General features: G+C 50.5%; 1 protein-coding gene across 4 annotated transcripts in view; it reads right to left on the reverse strand.

The window, feature by feature from the left end:
• Positions 1 to 21,296, reverse strand: part of DNM3 (dynamin 3) — a 384,567-nt gene that overhangs the window by 281,546 nt on the left and 81,725 nt on the right. For all 4 annotated transcript variants that reach the window (XM_036272290.1, XM_036272289.1, XM_036272291.1 and 1 more), the window contains exons 3-4: positions 10,180 to 10,329; positions 8,737 to 8,940 (exon numbers count right to left, since the gene is read on the reverse strand). In XM_036272290.1, the coding sequence (XP_036128183.1) occupies positions 8,737 to 8,940; positions 10,180 to 10,329 (354 nt within the window). The remainder of the gene's footprint in view (positions 1 to 8,736; positions 8,941 to 10,179; positions 10,330 to 21,296) is intronic.

A 21,296-nucleotide genomic window follows, 5' to 3' on the forward strand; every position in this document is an offset into this window, starting at 1 on the left:
ACATTCAAGTATGTACCATGCAGAATAGCAGCATGGTTTGAAATACGCATCTATATTATAATACTTCAGAGTAGTATAGTATGGTGATCTGTTCCACACCCTCCTACCTGATCTGATCACACAGGGTTGTAGGGCATGAACCCTGTTTTCCTCATGGCAGACATGTAAGTTATAAGTCATTCCCTGGTCAAGCCTAGTACATAGTAGACACTCAATTTAAAAAGAATGACTGATGGCCAGCTGGTGTGGCTTGGTGGTTAAGCATCGACCCATGTACCAAGAGGTCGACAGTTCGATTACCGGTTCGATTCCCGGTCAGATCACATGCCCAGGTTATGGGTCCAGTCCCCAGTGGTGGGCATGGAGGAGGCGACCAATCGATGTTCCCCCTCATCAGTGTTTCTACCTCTCTCTCTCCCTCTCCCTTCCTCTCTTTCTAAAACCAGTAAAAGGAAAAAAATTTTTAATAAATAAAAAAGAATGACTGATTGAATAGAATTGATATAAAATGACTTTTATTCAGACCACAGGCCTCTGTTCTTTGCACTTTCACCATTAAAGAAAAATCTAATTGAGTCTAGAAATCAAAATATGGTGTGTCTAAGCTACACATTAAGTCATTTCTTCTTAAACTATAAGATATCTTTACACACATTAATTGAGTCAATTAATATCAGGCAGGATTTGGGCTCATGTGCAGTAATTTAACATCTCTTCATCTCTTTAATTGGGTCGAGTGTATTTAAGCTGAGAACGCCGAGTAAGATGGGAACCAACTGAAACCTGCCTGGAAACAGGCTTTCTCTGTGAGCGCTCCGGAGTTTGCACGTTAGAAATGCACTCGTTGGATTCTGAAGGCTCCTCCATGCCTGATGCTTGAAGCTTCTGTCCAACTTAACGGCACCTCCAGGACCAGACAGAGAATTAGACGTCTGCTCCGTGTTGCCAAAGGTCAGCGAGTATCGGTTTACATCACCCATGACTTCAGCGTTTTCTGATTGAAGGGGGAGCCTTGTCGAAGGCCAAACCTTGAGGAGGTGGGCTGGACACACCTTCACGAAACAAGTAAGTCTACCTCCAGCGTCCTGGTAAATGCGCACAGTTCATCTCAAGACAGGATGGTGCCCTCTCCCGAAAGAAGTCCAGCACCCCTCCTGGGTGGGGCGGGGGCTTGACTCCTCCAGGAAGACCTCTGGTCATGCTAGGTTTGGAAATGAAATTCATTATCCGAGACGTAAATCACCATGAAAGGAATTTCCAGGCACATCTGCCTCCCTGGGGAGGCCTTTGAACAGCCCTGCACTGCGGGCCACTAGCCTGATGGGTGGCGGCACAGGGCTGCGCCCAGGACATGAAAGGCCTCCGTGGGCGATAAATCAGTAGCACTGTGGGGCCGACCCGTCCGCTCTCTGCACAGACGCTGTGAGGGTCACTTCGTGAGGAGCTGTTCCGCGAAGGCACAGCGGTCTCTGGGAAATACGCGGTGTCCACGTCACTTCTCGCTGCCCCGAAGAGCCATGGAAACGTGGGGTCTTCGTTCCCTGGCCATCGGAACCCATCAGGACAGCTGGGTGGGCCACCTTCATAAACACGCTATACGACAAAAGCTGTCTCCGCACCCATGAATCTAACCAGCTGACCTCATCTGGCCCCATGTCCCCGCTACTCCTACTGTTCAAGTGGAGAAACAACCCAGTCCTCTCCTGGGTATGGCAAGGACTCCCACGGGTGCCCTACAGTATACGCCCCGCGCCTTAATCAAGGATTGCTCTCCTGTATTGATCCAGCCTGTATGCTGCCTCTCCTATATTTACCCCGCCTCTGTCCTTCATCACTAATCTCATCTCTCTCCTGGGTCGTTCCATCAACACACAAACGCTACAATGTCCCATCTTTCAGGACCTTACCTTGATCTGCTACCAAGTGTCCCATTGTTCTGTTTATCTGGCAGTGGAACTTGGCAGAGTTGCCCTCCGCGTTCTGTTTCCACCCCTCATCCAGTCTCCTTTGAACCTCCTACCAACCCCTTCCGGCCAAGCTCACCGCTGGCGGTCAGGTGCCAAATCCCCGGCTCAGTTCCCTGCCCTCACCTCGTCACGGGAGCACAGAATAGTCTGGTTGGGACACAGAGATTGGAGGCAGTTTGGCTTCGACCACGTTCGAGGCTGCTTTGCTTCTATCTGCCACCCGATATTTCGGCGAGCAGCGCAGAGGGCTCCTGGCTAAGGACCCGAGTGACCGATGGCGCTGCTTCCCGGCCCCCCGGCTCCCCGAGAGGAGACCCAGGGTGAGGGGAGCGCAGCCTGGGGACTGGCGACGCTGCCAGCCAGAGGAGCAAACGCCGACGCGCTGCCTTTTAGGCCCTGGGGTGGGTGCAGCCATTCAGTCCGGGGAAGGGACCTCTGGCTCCCCCGTGCTTCCCGCGCCGGGGCCCAGTTCCGACTGTGTCGCTGGATGTCCTCACAGCCTCCGAGAGGCAGGCTCGGCCTGGACCTACCAGATCGCCCTCCTTGTCTCTCCGCAGCTGGGACACAGCTGCTGACCGTGTCCTTCCTGGAGCCCGTTCCCAAGGCCCCCGGAGCGCACCTGGCTCTCCACCTCGTGTCCCCCCACCCTTCACCAGGGCTGTGTCCTTGGTCCTCCTCGGTCTTCGCTGATCTCCCACATGGTGTCAACTCAGCCGCCCTCAGGGAGTCAGACACCATCTGAATCCGTTCCCTAGGGTGTCCCAGCGCACTGCCACAAACGGGTGGCTTCAAACCACGGAGCTTACTTCCTCGCCGTTCTGGAGACCGCCTGATGGGTGACACGGGCATACGGAGACCCGAGTCTGAAATGAAGGCGTGAGCGGGGCACCACCCCCCCCAGCCTCCTCTGCCTTCAGTGGCTCCGGGAGTCCTTGGCTGTGGCCACGGTGCTCCAGCTCCTGCCACACGTCCGTGGCCTCCCCTGCGTCTCTCTCAAGCCCCCCCCCTTCTCTAACAAAGACTGCCCATGGGATTTAGGGTCCACCTAAACCCAGGATGATCTCATTTCAGGAGTCTTAATGGAATTCCCCCTGCAAAGACCCTATCGGCCGAGAGCACATGCGCGGGTCCGGCAGGGTAGGCCTTAGACGCACCTTTTGGGGATACCATTCACCTCAGTACCCCTCCTCGGGGCTGAGAGCTCCCAGGCTCCCAGCTCCGGCCTGCACCTCGCCCTCCAGGCCCAGGCGCTGGCAGCCCTGCTAACATCTCAAGGTCCCATCTCCACAATGGAGCGTCCCACCCTCCCCAAACATTTCCTCTCCTGCGGTGAACGGCGTGACCACTACGGGGTCTCCTCACTAAGATTCTTGGGGGCGCCCCTGACTCCTCGCAGCAAACCCGAGCTGCCCGCTCGCTTTCAACCTGTGTCTTGACTCCAACGGCGTCCCCCCCTGCACCCCTTCTCTCGTACTCCAAGCCACGCCCACTCCCGCCCCACGGGACCTCGGTGAAAGAGTCCTCTAACTGATCCCCCGTCTCCACCCAGGCCCCCCTTTTCGTCCCTTCTCCTCCCAGTGGGCAGACGGACCCGTGAAAACGCGAATCAGACCTTCTCTGTCCTCCGCCCTCCAGTGTGCTCCCCACGCTTCCCACGAACAGCCCTTGCCCTGGCCCAGGGGCCTGCTCAGGGCCCGCCCGCCCCTCTGACGGCAGAACCTGCCCCTCCCACCCTCTCCGAGCTCCATCCCCAGCGGCCTCCTTGCTGTCCCTTCACACCGGCTCCACCCCGGTCCTTGGTGCTGCTGTCCCCTCTGCCTGGATGGCCCGCCCCAGAACGGCCGGTCCCTGCTCCCTCCGCCCTCCGCCCAGACGCTGCTTCCGCGGCCCCCTGCCCAGAAGGCCCCCCCCGGCGCTCTCTTCCTGCGTCCTGCCTCAGTTTCCCGTCACTACCTGCCAGCAGCAAGCCTGACACACAGCGCTCGTTCCTGTCGTCTGTCCCCTCAGCAGGACGCGAGCTCCGTGTTCTGTGCGCCACTGCGTTCGCGTGGAGGGGGCCCTCGAGCTCCCCCACCCCATTCTTTTCCCGCAGCTACGTTTTCTCCAGGAAGTCGGCCCTTACGTTTGCCAAGGGGTCTGCTTCTTCCAGAGATAAGACGTAGAGATGTTCACCGAGTCTCTGCGCGCGCACACAGCACTCGGCAAAAACGACTGCCACCTAACTTAAACCACGCTGGGCCACGTTTAGTGCCACAAAACAAGCAGGCTTCACTCCAGTTCTAGAAAACTCTAGCGTGTTCGCGTTATTCCTGAATAAAGGGTTTGAAACACAGTTAGTATGAGAAATCTGGATGATGTGATCAATAGCAAACGGGGCCTATTGGTAGCACAGGTGTGTGGGCTCATATCACGCTTCTGCTCCTTACCATCCTTTTGGCCAAAGCAAGTTCCAGAACCTCTCTCAGTTCCCTTTGTAAGACTGAGCAGTGCCATCTACCTACAGGACACCTGTGGTTATAACAGCTGACAGTGTCTCACACAACCCATTTCACCTGAATTAACTCCCGCTGTGAGCCAAATCGCATCCCCAGAGACATCAGAATGTTCATTTCATCAAGCAGGCCCTCTGTCTTGTTGCCCCTACGACCTCATGGTGCTCTGCGGTCCCCTGTGACCTCATCGCATAAGAGAAGAGGTGATGCAAACAGACAGCGTCCTTGTAAGAGCGGTGGAGTCACAAAAGTAATCAGAAGCTTGTACTGAGCATCAACCTAGTCTAGTATCCTAAGGAGCCCAGCATTCGAGTTTAGGCTCCTGACCACGAACACTTTGCTTGGCTCGAGAGGGCCTCCTAAATGTCTGCTGAATGAGAAATTAATGAACGAGCGAACACAGGCAGGGACTGAATCCTTCCTGTACCCGAGTGGACGTTCCAACTAGCGGACGGAGTGTTCCCGAGAGGGACCAGTGCGGTCTCCATGGGGCTGTGCTAAGGGACCTCGTCGGGCCCTCTGAGCCCTTGAGCAGCAGCTGGACGACACCTTCAAGTGCCAAGCCAAGGACAGCCCTCCTGCCACCATCCAGCCCGGCCCCACGAGGTCTGCGTTCAACCACAATTAAGCAATTCGCAGGTGAGTCTGAAATCATTTTTACCTTCATGATCCTTTATTAGAATATCCACAACATTTCTATTACAATGCTAAGAGTTCCCGAGCCTCATTACCTCGTGTGAGGGTAAGCAGCAGTTGGGTTGCGGAAAGCTACTGCCTGCGTGCACAGGTGTATTTTATCGCGCTAAACTGTGAGCAGTGAATGCAACAGCAGAGTAGGTCCTGTGAATCTTCCCAAGAGGGAATCATGACTGGCACTTGGAAGCCACCTGGAGTCGGAAGTATCTTCACAGATACACTTCTTGTATTTAATTGTCATAGCAACCTTTTGAGATGAGGGTTACTACCATTTCATGTCCTTTCAGAGATGAAGTAATAAGGGTCAAAGAAGTTAAATAACTTGCCGCAAGGTATGCAACCCGGAAGCGGAAGGTCACTTCCAAACTCTGGCCTGTCACCCGGTTTAATACAGCAACTCACTGAGGAGTCTGACGGACAAGCATTGCGTGAGGGAGGGGGCAACAAGTTCACTGGGAGGTCAGAGGCATCACCCCAATCAACTTCTCCCCAAAACAGGACCTAAGTCCAACCAACCTCACATCATTCTGCTGAAACTTAAAACCAAAACCTGTCCGAGCCCTGTGAAAAGTCAGGACTGCTCTACAGGGAAATATATGTAAAACTTCATAGAATCCTGATGACCAGGAGTTTGACTTCTTTGTTGTGGTTAATCTTCACCCAAGGATAATTTTTTCCATTGACTTGTTTAGAGAGAGTGAAAGGGAGGAAAGAGGAAGAGAAGGAGGGAGAGGGAGGGAGGGAGGGAGAGAGAGAGAGACGCATTGATGGGTTGCCTCCCACCAGGGCTGGGGATCGAACCTGCAACCCAGATACATGCCCTTGACCGGGATTTGAACCTGAGACCCTTCAATGTGCGGTCCGACGCTCTAACCACTGACCCACACCAGCCAGGGCTGACCTTTTAAACCGAATGGCCATTCCCCTTGAAATTGTACTAAAAATTCTTGTTTGGTCGGTAAAAACATTTTTTTCACAAATGATGCAACAGGTAATGTTGAGCTTTGTCTAGCCACAAATGTGTGACAGTCGACATATACCGGGAGAATAATTCACCGTGAAACTTATTTTAATATATAACATACATGAATATTTTCCAGCATGACAATAATATTTATTTTGTAAAACCTTTCATTTTGAATACCATTATGCAAATAATTTGATACTAATTTAGCAACATAAATGTCCTTCCCAAGAATATACAGAATGGGGCAAAAGTAGATTTACAGTGATTCGGAAGGAAATTATTACAGTAATTGATCATTAATAATACGAGAGTCAACTCTGGGTTTCATGGACTCACATATGTAAACCTACTTTGGCCCCACCCTGTATTTAAACACACACACGTAGCCCTGGCCAGTTTGGCTTAGCAGTTAGAGCATGAGCCCAAGGACTGAAGGGTCACAGGTTTGATTCCCGGTCCAGGGCACATACCTGGGTCGCAGATTTGATCCCTGGCCCTGGTGGGGGTCATGCAGGAGGCAGCCCATCAATGTGTCTCTCACATCAATGTTTCTCTCTCTCTTCCTTTCTTCCTTCCACTCTATCTAAAGAGCAATGAAAATATCCTCGGGTAAGGATTTTTTAAAAATTTAAATACACGCAAGTCCTATTAGGTGGTCTTAATTTTGTACAGAATAGCTACTGCCTAAGTAAAATGCCTCCCAGAAAACTGTAATTGTGTACCTTGGTGGATCAGGTTGTAATTCAGGTACCTGGAATAAAAACCCATCCCCTGCTATCTAAACAGGGCATCCTCGCTGGGCAAGGGCAAAACTCCAGGAAAGATGGACACACGGTGCTGAGAACAGGCCCCCTGCAGAGCCAGCAAGTTCCTCGTGAAGACCATCAGTGGGACAGATATCACGACCAGACTCCCCTCACTATCCCAGTTCAAATGTCGTTTAGATGAAAATGCCCCGATGATTAGGATCCGAATGAGGAATGATGAAATGGAAGGAGAGATGGTGGAGTAAGAGCCTCTGAGCAGCCATTCCTCCACCCAAGCAGGAAGAACACTGGCAAAAATGGTCAAAACGAACTTTTTCAGAACTCCAGAAGTTAATCGAAGGCTCGCAACAAACTGGAAGGTATTTACTCAACGGAAATGGCTGGATCCCAGTCGGGACAGTGAGACGTGTGATGTCTGAACCTTCCCTGTCCCCGTTCCCCTCTCCTCCGCTTGGCGGTGGCCCTGAAAACCCAGAGCCCACAAACAGTGACATCTACCAGCTGGCCCTGCTCCAAGGTCACTGACTCCCACTGTGCCCACAGAGCTTCCCCCAGCTTTGCGGGGCTCCGCTCGTGCCCGGGACCAGTCGTAAAGATCGCCCATCCCTGGAGAAGGGTCTCTGAGGTCAAAGACAACGACTGGAACCACCGACCCACCAGAGGATATGGGCTCACAGACGCCGCCGCGGACAAAGGAACCTCCAAAAGCTCTCATTAAAATCTCGCTGCACGAGCAACCAAGAGCTCATTGGATTGAAAAAAAATAAAAATAACATTCACTCAACAGGAAAAGGCTGCTGCAGCTTATTACGTGAAATCGAAAGTGGAACATGTGTTAGAGGGGTTGCAGATAAAGCTGACAGACTCCTGCAAAAACAAAAACAAAACCAGAAATGAGGATGGACCCAGAAGTTCTGACATGCTAATGCTAAGAATCCCAGCTGAGGAGAGGAGAGAAAATGGGGACAATTAATGGTCAAAAAGAAGAATCGGCCCTGGCTGGTTTGGCTCAGTGGTTAGAGCATCAGCCTGCGAACCAAGGAGTTGTGGGTTCGATTCCGGCCAAGGGCATGTACCTCGGTTGCAGGTCATCCCCAGCCCTGGTCAAGGTTGTGTGGGAGGCAACCAGTCAGTGTGTCTCTCTCACATCGGTGTTTCTCTCTCTCTCCCTCTCCCACTCTATCTGAAAATAAATGGAAAAATATCCTCAGGTGAAGATTTAAAAAAATGAATTGGAGACCATGCACCTCTGTGTTGACCAGACATGTCTCTAATGAGCCTCTGTGATTACTTTAAACAGACATATCACGGAGTCTCTGTTGAGAAACTGTCCTTACTCAGCTCACAGAAAGAAAAAAATATCAGATCATCACCATAAATAGGAGACGTTTCTGGATTCTGAAATGCCAAACAGATAAATTCCTGCTTTTATAACATATATTTATGTCAAGTAATTATGAGCTGAATGTCTTACATGCATTAAAAGAGCTTCCTGTTTTAGAGAAATAAACAGATTTTTTTCCTATTGGGAGAATATTCAGGTAATTCTTATAATAACTAAGAGGACTGTCTGAATTCTGTCCCAGAAGTGTACTTCATTGACTTTTCAGAATAGTAGTTCATGAAGATTAGAAATGTCTATTTTCTTAGATCTCAGTTCATCTGACATGTATTTGCATAGATTTCGTCTTTCATCCCTAGTTATTTTTCGTTCGGTGTCTCAAATACAAAAGCTCTCATGATATCAATCATTGCAAATATAATGAATAAAGAACTCAAGTCATGAGAAGTGGTGTTACCTTACATTTTCAGCGAATTCCCTTCCATCCTGCGGGTCACCCACTCACCTTGAGGGTCGACGTCTTTCGCCAGCTTCAGGGCATCTGAGTTGGCAAGGTCGGTGTTGGCTGGAGTGACAGCCAGAATCAGACAGTTCTCCCGCGAGATGAACTGCATGATCATTTCCCTGATCTGATGCTCAATGTCCGCCGGCTGGTCCCCCACGGGCACCTTCGTAATCCCCGGCAGGTCAATCAGGGTGAGATTTAACACTGCGTGGAAAGAAGAGAGAGTCTTACGTGTACCCTCAGTGCGAAGCGATATCAACAATGCAGATTCACCTGTCACTTTCATGGACATTTTTAAAAAGCTCGGCCTCACAGATGGTGCATCTGAATAACCCCAACTCAGGTGTGTAGAATAAAAAGCAAAGAATATAAAACAGCTTTGCAGGTTTTTGCTGTTTTTATGCTATGACTGTGCCATGCCACACGGCCACTTCTAACATAGTTTGAACAGCACTGACGTGCGTGTCTAATGGACGGTTTTCTCAGGGAACTAAGTGGCTATAAGTACAAACTGACCAGCACGTCCAGACACTGTCTGCCCGTCTCGTGCCACGCACTGCCTTCAAATGTGTCATGTTCTCAGGGTAAGATCTGTCCTTCCCTTCAAAGCATCATGGGTGGTTTACAGAGGGCTAGGCGCTTGGTCCACTGGAACGCAGGTAGGCATTCCCGGTGCCTTGAGGTTCCTGGGGGGTACACAGCCGGCTCCCGGAGCAGCACCCGGAGAGCAGGAAACCCCGCCTCAGGGACCCCGGCCTGACCTGCCTGTCATTCTCTGCACGAAAGAGTGTCAGCACCAAGTCTTCTCGGGACCTGGGAATCGGGCTTATTTCTTTCGGGCTCCGTGTGAAAAGCAACTGAGCTGGAGAGAAGATGACAGATTCAAATCGACTCTGCTAAAAACCCGGTCAGAATCCGGGCTATTCCACATCCCACACCACGAATCAGTTCGTAAGTTGTCAATTGCTGGTTATCTAAGCTGTAAAGTACAGTTGATGGCTCGGAAGGAGCATAAAGAGGGTACGTCGGCTGCAAGAGCGTCTGCTGGGCAGACCACAGTGCCAGGCGCCACTGAGACTCTGCAGAGGCTGGAAATACCCGGAAACGGCAGTTTTCACGCAAACCTCTTTGGAATTCCAGAAGTTTAAACTAAACACCAAGAAATGACTTACTCAATTTTGATCTTTTTCAAAGTCATCTCTTCCTGACTTCCCATAAGTAAATCTAGGAGCTCTCTGGACCATAGCACTGATGGCTGTATCCAAACCCTATCCTAGACACCCGGCACTTCCCGAGAGAACAAGCCATCAAATAGCATACAAATAATGCATGTTAATGAATGTAGTAAAAAAAAAATATTTTTTAACTTATCTTCATGGTTGTTGAAAATGTGTCGTAAAAATTTTTGAAGACAAGAATTGGGAGTTTTGTGCCTGGACTTACCATGTGGGGAGTAGACTCGTAAGTTGATGGGTATGGGGGAAATGCCCTTATTCATTCCCGTCACCCGGTCTGTTTCTGCTTCGATTTCATGGCGCACTTCATCGAAATCTGTGAATTTTCTCCCTTTGCAATGTAGAAATTCCGCATATTCTACAAAAAGATAAATTAATACAATCGAAAGTCATTCCCTCTTGCAATCATTATAGGGAACCAAAGCCTCTTTAATTACAAGTCCCAGAATCCAGTACTGACTCTCAAGCCATCGAGGTGAGGAGCACAGCCGTGCAAAGGAGCAGGTGGCACTGTGGGAAAGGTACACACGACCACAAGCAGACCTGGAACCTTCCAGCCTATTAGATCATTTAAAGGAAATCTGGGTCCTCAAAGCGACAAAGCCAACAACAGCATCTGATTGTCGGAGAAATTAGAGGAAGGGCATACACAAAGCCTGTCAACGAACCCGCTAGCATGTGCTTTTCCACTAGCACCACCTTTGTATTTTTATTTTTTTCCTTTTTTAAAATTGTAACAATTGTAGCAGTAAAAACATTCTTGTTTGTTTGTTTGGGCTAATTGGTTTTTTACTGGGAAGCTATTTTATAAAGTAACAAAGTCATCCCTGGTTGCAAAGTTGTAAAAACTATTTCCAAGCAAAACATGCTGTTACAATTTCTCCCCTCCCCCTCCCTGTATATATATTAGCAACCGTATTATGATGGAATGCTAAGTTCTGTCAATACAGCTTCAGGAAGCAAGGAGATTTTAAAACAAACTCCCCTTAACTCTTTAAAAAGACAAATATGTGGAATAATGTAGCTTTACAACATACTATTCAAAATACCACCCCAACTTCCGTAATTTATAAGATATTTTTCTCAAGAAAAAAAGTATTATATCAAAGAAAATATTTGCCTGCAATCTAAAAACAAAATTGTGTCTATAGGCAGGAGGGCAAAAAAGAAAAAAGGAAAAAAAAAAAAAAACCTCTAACAGAATTATCCAATAAGCAGAAAGTGTGTTTTTTAAGTTTCAGCAGCATCCTAGCCACTCTGGACTACCCATTTCTATACCTGCTTTCTGAGATGTCAGGTACGTACGTGATAAATAACACAACTTAAAAAAGAAGCTGATACTATTGGACCTAAAAAATTTATAATAATTTACACAAGGGAACAAGTCTTAACAAATATGTTAGTTTCTCTAGTAACTAGCTGAACAATTGCTCTCCTAAGGCTGCCTTGGGTCCAGACGCCAGTTGAGACCATCATTGGTGGTCTTTCTGCCATTCCCCACCGTAAATATGTAACCTGCACCCACTGTGGCAAGGTCAATAGGCACAGAACTATGAGATGTGGTCCCCTGTCTTCAAGTAGCTGAGCATCAGCTTAGCAGCTAACGATTCTTGCAGTGCTCAAAAATAAAACCAAACAAAGGGGCTATGAACTGAGTGCTGAAGAGTGAGCAGGGTTTCAGTGTGCAGACAGGAAGCAAGGAGTCAGAGAATCTTAATGACTTCGACAAATCCCTGGCAGGTTGTCATCCGGCCTCTGCCTGAACCCACCCAGATGAGGAACTGAGACTGTGAGCCCTGTGGACAAAAAACTCTTCGGAAAATGTTTTTAACATTGGCATGAAATCTGTTTTCTTATCATATACCATGGGTCCAACTTTTGCCTCCTGGAGCTACTCAAAGTCTTCTACCGGGTGAAAAGGCCAGAGTAACCTCTGCGTGAGCACACAGGGCCCATGTTCCCGGGCCTCCCTCACCATGATCTTCCCTGCAAGTCCTGATCCCTGCTCTGGCCTCCGGGTGGCAGCCCCACCCCAGCTGCTCCGGACTGGAAAGGTCACAGGCTCCAGAAGTGGACCAATGAGTTTCCGCTTTGACTTACCAGGTCCTGTGATAACCCAACTGTTTGAAGGTTTGACTGACAGTGACAGACTGTAATTGATTTCATTAATTCATTTCTCTCCTGTCAACATACATGAGCATGAATGTCTCTACCTTCACCTCTCCATGTAATTATATGTGCATTTCCTGGAAAATGGCACGAAGACCAAAGGCCCACTGCCCGGTGGTGGAGACAGACTCCACACGAAGGCCTTCAGTGGGCTTCGGAAGGTCTGGCCTTAGAAGCACTTGGCAAGCTTTTCGCCCATCGACCCTCATAGGTGCTGTTTTTATAAGAATATAAATTATCAGAAGATAGAGCCTGGATTTACCCACTTAATGGCTAGGCCAGTACCATGTGAATGTACGAGTTTAAATAGAGGATAAAATAATAGAAAAAATAAAGAGGAATAGAAGATGTCAAATCCCAGAAAACAAAAATTAATAAGTAAAAATGAGTCATAAGTAATTTAGAAGAAATGGAACTGCCCTTTTTAGATCAATATATCCTGTGGAAAATGCACACTTGAGGACTTATGACGATCATGAGCATTACTTTCACAGAATTAATAAGCTTCTGAATCAGGAACTACGTTTTCATCCATAATCCAAGAAACACAAATGCGGTCTCCCCTTATTGCCACTAGATGGCACCTACTTGCTTTCTGTCCGAAACGCTTGCCCTTCTAGAAGGTTGTAAAGTCAATGCAATTTTCCAGTTAGATTTAAACTCACTCCCGGACTCCTGAAAATCCTTTTATCTTGGCATTGAGTGGTTACGACTGTGCGGGACCATCTCAAACCTTTGTGTCTTTGTAAGGCTAGGACCCCGCGGAGAGGTTTAGGGGTGCCTGCATGTTTCAGCCACTATGTCTCGAGTTCCTACCTGCCGGGCAGGCACTGTTTTAGAAGCTGGAGGTGCAGCAGAAGTGAAAAATAAGTGTCTAGCCTCGTGAGCTTGAATTCTAGTGATGAGAAACCATAAACAATACGGACAAGTGCAATGGAGAAGACTGAACAGGACGAGAGGATGGGGTTACATGCTGGGGAGAGGGGTTACTTTGTTACATGCTTTGGTGGAGGAAGGCTCCTCTGATACAGTAACATGACACGTGAGCCAAGACTCCAGAGAGGAGGGAGCAAGCCACGCTTTATGGGAGAGCCCGGCAGGGAACCACCGTGCCAGGGGCACAGAGCGGGCCCAGGAGGAGGTCTGGGGGGAGTCCCGAGCAGACCCCTCGGAGGGTTTGGGGTAGAGAGAACAATGTGGCCCAGGTTTTCAGCGGGTAACTGTGGCTGCTGCACTGAGAACAGGGAATGAAGAGGACGGGATGGGGGGGGGCTGGTTCTTGGGAGAGTCGGGGTGAGAGGATGGGCTTGGACCAGGGCAGCAGCCGTGAGCGGTGAGTCGTGTTAGATTCTCATGTATTTTGAAGAAAAGCCAACAGGATTCGCTGATGGATAAAGGGGGAGTATGGGAGAAGGAGAAGAGTCAGGGGTAACTTCGAGAGGTTGGACCTCAGCACAGGAGGAACTTTGGAACAGAGAAGACTAAGAGGAAGAGGTTGGAAGGATGGGACTGGGGATGGAGGGTCCAGTGGGGAACCTGTGCTGCCCTTTCATGCCACCTCGCAGACAAACGGCCGTGTCAATGGCTAGCGTTACGCGGCTGTAGGACACGCGGCTGTAGGAGACACGGCTGTAGGAGATGCAGCTGTAGGAGGCACAGCTGTAGGACGCACGGCTGTAGGAGGCATGGCTGTATGACACACGGCTGTAGGACGCATGGCTGTAGGAGACACGGCTGTAGGACGCACGGCTGTAGGAGGCACAGCTGTAGGACACACGGCTGTAGGAGGCATGGCTATATGACACACGGCTGTATGACACACGGCTGTAGGACGCACGGCTGTTAGGAGGCACAGCTGTAGGAGACATGGCTGTAGGACGCACGGCTGTAGGAGGCACGGCTGTTAGGAGGCACAGCTGTAGGAGACATGGCTGTAGGACGCACGGCTGTAGGAGACACGGGTCTCACTCCGTCATCTATCAGTGTACGTTTACTCTGAAATGTTTCCAGGAGATGGCAGTCAAGTGCTTGGGGAAAGGGGCAGCTTGTTGTAATTCCCACAGCAATGCCTTCAGGGCGGGGTATGTGAGTCTCGTCTGGACTCTAGAGAGAAGTCTGAGCTGGAGCCGGGTTCTGGGAATTCATACAGACCACTGAGTGAGTGAGAGGGACAGGGAACAGGTCTGGGTGCTGGGCCCTGGGTTTTCTAACGTTCAGAGGTGAGGCGATGCAGAGCAAGCAGAAGCGGTCAACCAGACAGAAGGAAAACTGAGAGAGAGACAGGTGGGCCAAAGCCAAGAGGGCCTCCCATGAAGGAGGAGACTTTCACCCCATCAAATGCAGCCGACATGCCAGGCAAGACGAGCACTAAGGAGGAGTCGTGGGGTTGGGCGACTTGAGGGTCCTTCAGGAGGTCGACGAGAGCAGTTGCCGCGGAGTGGGTGGGCAACAGCGGGTCTGGAACGGAGTTTAGAGAGAGTGGGGAGGAGGGTGGAGACTCGGACTTCTTTCAGGTTCTGTTGTCAAGGAGACGGAAAGTGGGAGGGGCACAGACCCTGCCCTGGCACGTCTTCCGTCTGGCTGCTCCTGAGCTGTGTCCTTTCATAATGAGCCGATAACCCGGATGTAGCATGTCTCTCTGAGTTCTGAGTTGCTCGAGCAAATTAATTGAACCCCAAGAAGAGAGTCATGGGAACATGTGAGTCATAGCAGGTCGGCCGGCAGTACAGGTGACCAACTGGACTAGCAGTGGGCACCTTGAGTGGGAGGGGTCAACTGGAACCTCTGATATGTAGCCAATCTGTCAGAAGCCTGGGCTTAGGACTGTGGCTGAAATCAGGGTGGCGGGGGACAGGGCAGTCTCGTAGGACTGAGCCCTCAGCCTGTCATATCTTACATTACCTCTGGGCAGATCATGTCAGCACTGAGTTGAATTGTAAGCTACCCAGCTGGTGTTGGGAAATGGCTTGTTGTAAGGGGACACCCCAGCCCCCCAACCCAGTGGGATTGGGCCCCAGAACCTAAAGAGGCTGGAACCACAAAGTCCTTTCTATGGGTCCCAACAAACCTCCTGGGAAATAATGTACCCTTCAGGACAGGCTGACATAGCTCATCAATAGCTAGACTTTTCTTCCTTTTCTTAATTTTTTTTTCTTTATTGATTTGAGAGAGAGAGGAAGGGAGAGGGAGAGAGAGATAGAAACATCAATGAGCAAGAACATTGATTGGCCGCCTCCTGCATGCCCCCCACTGGGGATCAGGCCCACAACCTGGGCATGTGCCCTGACCGGGAATCGAACTGGTGACCTCTTGGTGCAGGGTCGACGCTCAACCACTGAGCCACGCCGGCTGGGCAAGAGCTAGACCTGTCAAGAGCTCACTACTGTGTGTTAGGTCTTTATATCGAGACTCTTGCACCGTGGTAAACTGGTGTGTCTGAGGATCTAACCAGCCTCGTCCGTGGTTCTGAAATATTCTCTCCAGCAGAGAGGGGGTTCAGGGGCACAGCTCTCTCGGCAAGTCGTCGGTGCTCCTGTCACCCGAAATGCTTGGTCGCTGGGCACATGCAACGCGCTCTCAGTCAACGCCAGGCTTCCGCCAGGACCACCCCGAACAGCGATGCGGCGTCTCAGGCACGAGTCCACGGGACGGGGAGGCTCTGTGCACACGGCGTGGAAACCTTCACGCCGCGCCCACGAAACCACAGCGTGTGCCACCAGAACCCACCTTGCTGAAGTTCACGTCACGCTTTCAGTTTCGCAAAATACGACGCCTGGTTTTAAAAACTATTTTCCTGGTCCCTCCCACCCCCTTGCTAAAAATGACCAACATTCGAAGCAAAGACTGAGGTACATTTTTTTTTTTTTTTTTATCCTCTCCCAAGGACATTTTTCCATTCCTGTTCAGATAGAGTGAGAGGGAGAGACAGAGAGAGAGAAACATCGACGTGAAAGGGACACATCGAGTGGCTGCCACCTGCACGACCCAACCAGGGCCGGGGACAAACTGCAACCGAGGTACGTGCCCTTAGCGGGAACCGAACCCGGGTCTCTCTGGACCGCGGGCCGATGCTCTAACCACTGAGCCAAATCGGCCAGGGCTGAGGTACATTTTTACAGTAAAGAATGAGTTGTTGGTGGGGAGAGGGTTTTGGAAATTCAGAGCGATCACTTTATTTTATTTTTTATTTCCCAGTGAAACATTTTAGCACTGTCCTCTCTACTGGTCATGAAAAACAATTACCCTGGGTCCCACAAGTGACGAACTGTTTGGGGGAAGGACGGCACGGCTTATGTCTGGGCAGTGTTCCAACCCTCTGTGAAAAGCACAGCATGACCATAGGAATTTCAATATTTCCAACACGCCCCTTCCGTGGGAAAGACATGCACGTGTTGGATGAATCGAGGTTAAGTACAAAGGACTAAGGATGGAGCACATGCGTGTAACCGCTCGTTGAGTTTCACCCTAGGAACGGCCGCCGCCGGAGTCTTCTCTCCGGAGTGTTTCGGCGGCGGTGTTTTGTGCGCACCGGCTCCAGTGAAAACGGACTCGTGGGCCACGTGCACCGGGAGCGGTTTTCCTGCCACGGGCTGATGTGCGTGGAGAGAGCCCTGACTACGCTGAAGACAGCCCTCCGCGCAGGCACAGGCTCCACGGGGCCCCACTGGGCTTCCCTGGTGCCTACACGTTCAAAGAACGTCTATGGGTTTCTTCATTCTTTTCTTTTTCTTTATTGATTTTAGAGAGAGAGGGAGAGAGAGATAGAAACATCAATGAGAGAGAACATCGATGGGCCGCCTCCTACATGCCCCTCCCTGGGGATCGAGCCCACACCCTGGGCATGTACCCTGACCGGGAATCAAACTGGTGACCTCTTGGTGCAGGGTCGACGCTCCACCACTGAGCCACACCGCCGGGCAGTCTCTTCATTCTTTAAAGCGGCGCACTGTGATGCCACCAGCAATGCCGGAGTAGCAAGCAAAGCTCCCGAGCCTCCAAGTCATCCCGAATGGAAGGCTGCATCCTCGAGTGTGGGTGCGTGAGAAGTGGGGTGCGGAAGGTGTGAACTATGCGACCCAGACCCGGAGCAGAACTCAACCATGTCGCTCAGGGAAACAGAGAAGAGGAAACCTAAAGACGCAGACCCTGACCTGGGGGAGGAAGCCCGGCAGTGGGGGCAGGGAGGTCTCGGCGGGAGGGTCAAGAACCGTGGGGCTGCTGGAAGGAAGGCCAGTATTTCAGAGCAGACAAAAGGCAGGTGCCAAGAAGACTAGGGTCAGGGTCCTGGGACTCCCAGGCAGAGCAGGAGATCGTGAGAGAACTCCCGATCCGAGAGAGCCAGCGGTACCGGGCAGAACACCGAGATGGGAACTCGGTCACAGAATGAAGGAAGACAGAGCCATTTCACAGCTGCTCAGCCAGACCACTCAGGGCGACCTCGAGGCGAAGGCATTAAATCAGCGCTGCCTGGGCAGACACTGCTGGACCAAGGCCTTCACTCTTCTCGCTCAAGAGCTGAGCTGGTTCTCAAGCCTGGTGCGGACTCGGTGGCCCAGGTGACTGGAGAGGTGCTGGCCCGTGAGACCAGGCCAGCAGCCAACAGACGGCCCCAGTGACAGGATTTCTATGGAACATTCCATGTCAAGTATCCAAAATACCCATCAGATAGTCAGCAGCTGCGATACCCACGTAGCTCGATGGAATCCCGCATTTTCTCAAAGGCGCTCGAAGAGTGCAGCAAAAATCAACTCTATTTCATACGCACAGATAGTCCATGCAAAACACAATCAAGAGAGAAACTCCATTCCAAATACTGAGACCAAATGAGAAGGTCGTCCAGCGCTTGGCCAAAGACTGCTAGGTGGGTAATTATTCCACGTCTCACACATCTGCCATGATTTCCTCTCTCCCTGGGAACAGTTTCTCTGCTGACGAGCCCCCGCCCCTCCAGCTTGCGTGGTTCTCCTCCTCCCTCGCTGACGGCTCCTCTCCACATCCTGCTCTTCGCGTCCACGCGTGTAAAACACCCAAGTGCCACTGGCCTGCCTTCCAGACCTGCTGCTCTTCTCTGCCGTCTCTGTCCTCTCTCTGGTCACTTGCATCTCATCTACTTGCCTTCAAACAGCATATATGTACATTTATACATATATTTAAACACGTACATCCCCAAACTCATGTCTCCAGCACTCACCTCTGCCCTGAACGCCAGACTTAGACGATTATGCCTGATTCTAATACTTAATTGACATTGCTACTTGTCTAATACATTTCTACTATGTCTAATAAATATCTCAGAATTAGCATGTCCAAAACCGAACATAAATCCCCGCTCTCCTCCCTACCCCCCCTTCCCGCATGCACACCTCTGCCCCCTCCACAGCTCAGTTATTGATACAGCATTGAATCAGGGCTCAGACCAAACAGAACCCAGAGCTATGGCTGCATCGTTATCTTCCTCTGCTTCTCCCAAACAGCTTCTCCTGGGCCGTCCTCCTCCTACGTCCGCACCGCCTTGAACCTGGACTACCGTAAAGCATCCTAGCCGGTCTTTCTGATTCTACTCTGGCTCCATGAATCCATTCTCCACTCAGCAACTGGAGAGATCTTTCTACGACACAAATCAGATCATACTTCTCCTCTTTTTAAAACCTCCCGTTGGCTTTCCAGTGCAGTAAGAAAATTCCAAATGCCTGCCCTAGCCTACAACGTCCCGGGCCATCTGCGCCCTGTGGGTCTCTGTCCTCTGTGCTCCGATCCGTTAGCTGCACACCAAGTCCGGCCCGGCTCAGGGCCTCTCTGCCAGCTGCTCCGCTTCCGGAACCCCCTCCCTCCTGGCCTCTGCCAGTGTGGCTCCTTCCTGCCATGTACTTCTCATTCAAAGTATCATGTCTTCAGAGAGGCCGCCTTCCCAGGCACAGCAGAGCCGCGGCTCGGGCACACTCCGGCACAGCATCCCACTTAATTCCTTCAACGCCCATAATCACCCCCCGATGTTCTTCTCTGCTGCACCCCCGGTGCCTGAAACAATGAACTGCATCTATGGGCCACTCCGTTCACATGTGTTGAATTAAAGAAGAAACAAGTGAAGGCGTAAATAAGTGGATGGATGGACAAATAAACACTGGAGGGCCCTCGAGGTCTGTGGGTGGGAGAAGCAAAGGGTCATTGACAAGGCTGTGGCCACACTGAGTGGGAGATGCCTTTGAAACGTCCAGGTCGAGTCGCAAGCAGAGTCGGCAACGCGAGGCCAGAGTTTAGCCCGGGCCTGTAAGTGAGAGACCGTGGGCGCCTGCGTTGTCGCCGAAGCCGTGGGGCAGAGAACGTCTCAGGGAGACCAGGGAAGAGTCCAGAAGGGAGCCCTGGGTCGCAGCACATGTTGAAGGCCGGGTTAAAGGCGGCACACCAGCAGGGACAGAGAGGTCGAGGAGAAGAGAGGGAGCCACAGCGTCTGGTTCCATGGCAGCCAGAAGAGCAGGGTGTTCCCAGGGGGACAGAGCTCCCGAAAGGGCCAGGTGAGGACTCACAGGTGGCCGTTGGGATTGAGAGAGACTGAGCGTGTGTGTGTTTCCTGGATTCCGAAATCATGTTCTGCACAGCGTTTCAATACGTCTTGTCGTGTCAATGACTTTTCCTACAGATTGCTTTGTTTACCTAACAACTGTCTTGTCTTTCTCATGCTTTCCTTCCTCGTCTCGTCCCTGGCTGTCGGGTGACAGCTGTCGCATCTTGCTGTTGGCAATGCACCTGTTTGTAAGCCGTGTTCCCTTTCTGACTCGTAGCTTTGCAGTTGGCTCTAGACCGAAGAGCCCGAGCACCAGGGCGCATGCGGGGTCCGAAGCAGACCTGGGGGGGCCCAGAGCGAGGCCAGGCTTAGCCCCCGGGCTGTAGGTGCAGACGGGGCATATTCACGTGGGCTGCCGCCTCCTGGTGCTCCCTCCTGATCATCAGCTCCGCGTGGAAACTGGAAGCAAGCTGAGGTTTCTGCATAGCTGCATTGTGACAGTACTATTTAAGGGGAACTACATGTACAAATTCAGAAACAGCAGAGGATCCCATGCCGCCCTTTGCTTTAAGACAAAACGTAAGAAGATCTGCCAGGTAAAAACCCAAGTAACTGAAAGTAGACCGTCGTGAAAACTCACGGGATCAGATTTCAATCAAACAGAATACAACAGAAAGTCTAAGATTTTCAAAATGAAAATACTGTTTCCCAATAGAATCTTATACAGAAGGAATGAAGTATATAAATGAGATTTAAGTAGTAATCATATCAGAACTACAAGTGTATAAATCTGTAACCAAAAAGAGTCTCAAAGGAAGCATTGGAGCCACAGTGTTCGTAGCTGGATACATTGTAACATCCTAGCTGCTTGGCGAAAGGAATGTTTCCATCAGTACACACTCTGTGTACCAGCGGCCAGGGCCCCACTCCACCAAAACAGTTCACAGGATCTCAGTGTATTTGGTACACTCCTCACGTGTCCCCCTGACAGACTGCAGAAGCTCCCTATCAGCTGGAAACAGAGCCAACATAACTTTCGTATATGATAAAAGATATAAACAGAAGTTCATTTTTTACATATAAATATTCAATTTTTCCAATAACGTTTATTGAAAATATTACCCATTCTCCACTACCCTGTCTTTTTCATTAAAAATCAGCTGTCTGGCCCTGGCCCATTTGGATCAGTGGTTAGAGCGTCAGCCTGTGGTCCAGAGAGACCCAGGTTCAGTTCCTGCTAAGGGCACGTACCTCGGTTGCAATTTGTCCCCAGCCATGGTTGGGTCATGCAGGAGGCAGCCACTCAATGTGTCCCTTTCACAATCGATGTTTTTCTCTCTCTCTCTTCTCTCTCCCTCCCACTCTATCTGAACAAAAAATGGAAAAATGTCCTCAGGTGAGGATAAAAAAAATTAGCTGTCTGTTCGTGGGTCCATTTGTTAACTCTGTTCTGTCCCATTGTTTTATTTATTTAGACCCCCTCCCCCACTCTCTTGACTGTTGTCACTTTATAATAAGTGTTAATGGCAGGTAGTGTTCATTCGCCGACTTTGGTGTTATATTTTAACGTCGTTTCGGCTGTTCTGGGTCCTCTGCTCTTCCTGTGAATGTTAGAACCAGCTTGTCAGTTTATACAAAATCATTCCATTTTTTAA

The sequence above is a fragment of the Molossus molossus genome, unplaced genomic scaffold (assembly GCF_014108415.1).
Source record: "Molossus molossus isolate mMolMol1 unplaced genomic scaffold, mMolMol1.p scaffold_m16_p_20, whole genome shotgun sequence".
Lineage (NCBI taxonomy): Eukaryota > Metazoa > Chordata > Mammalia > Chiroptera > Molossidae > Molossus > Molossus molossus.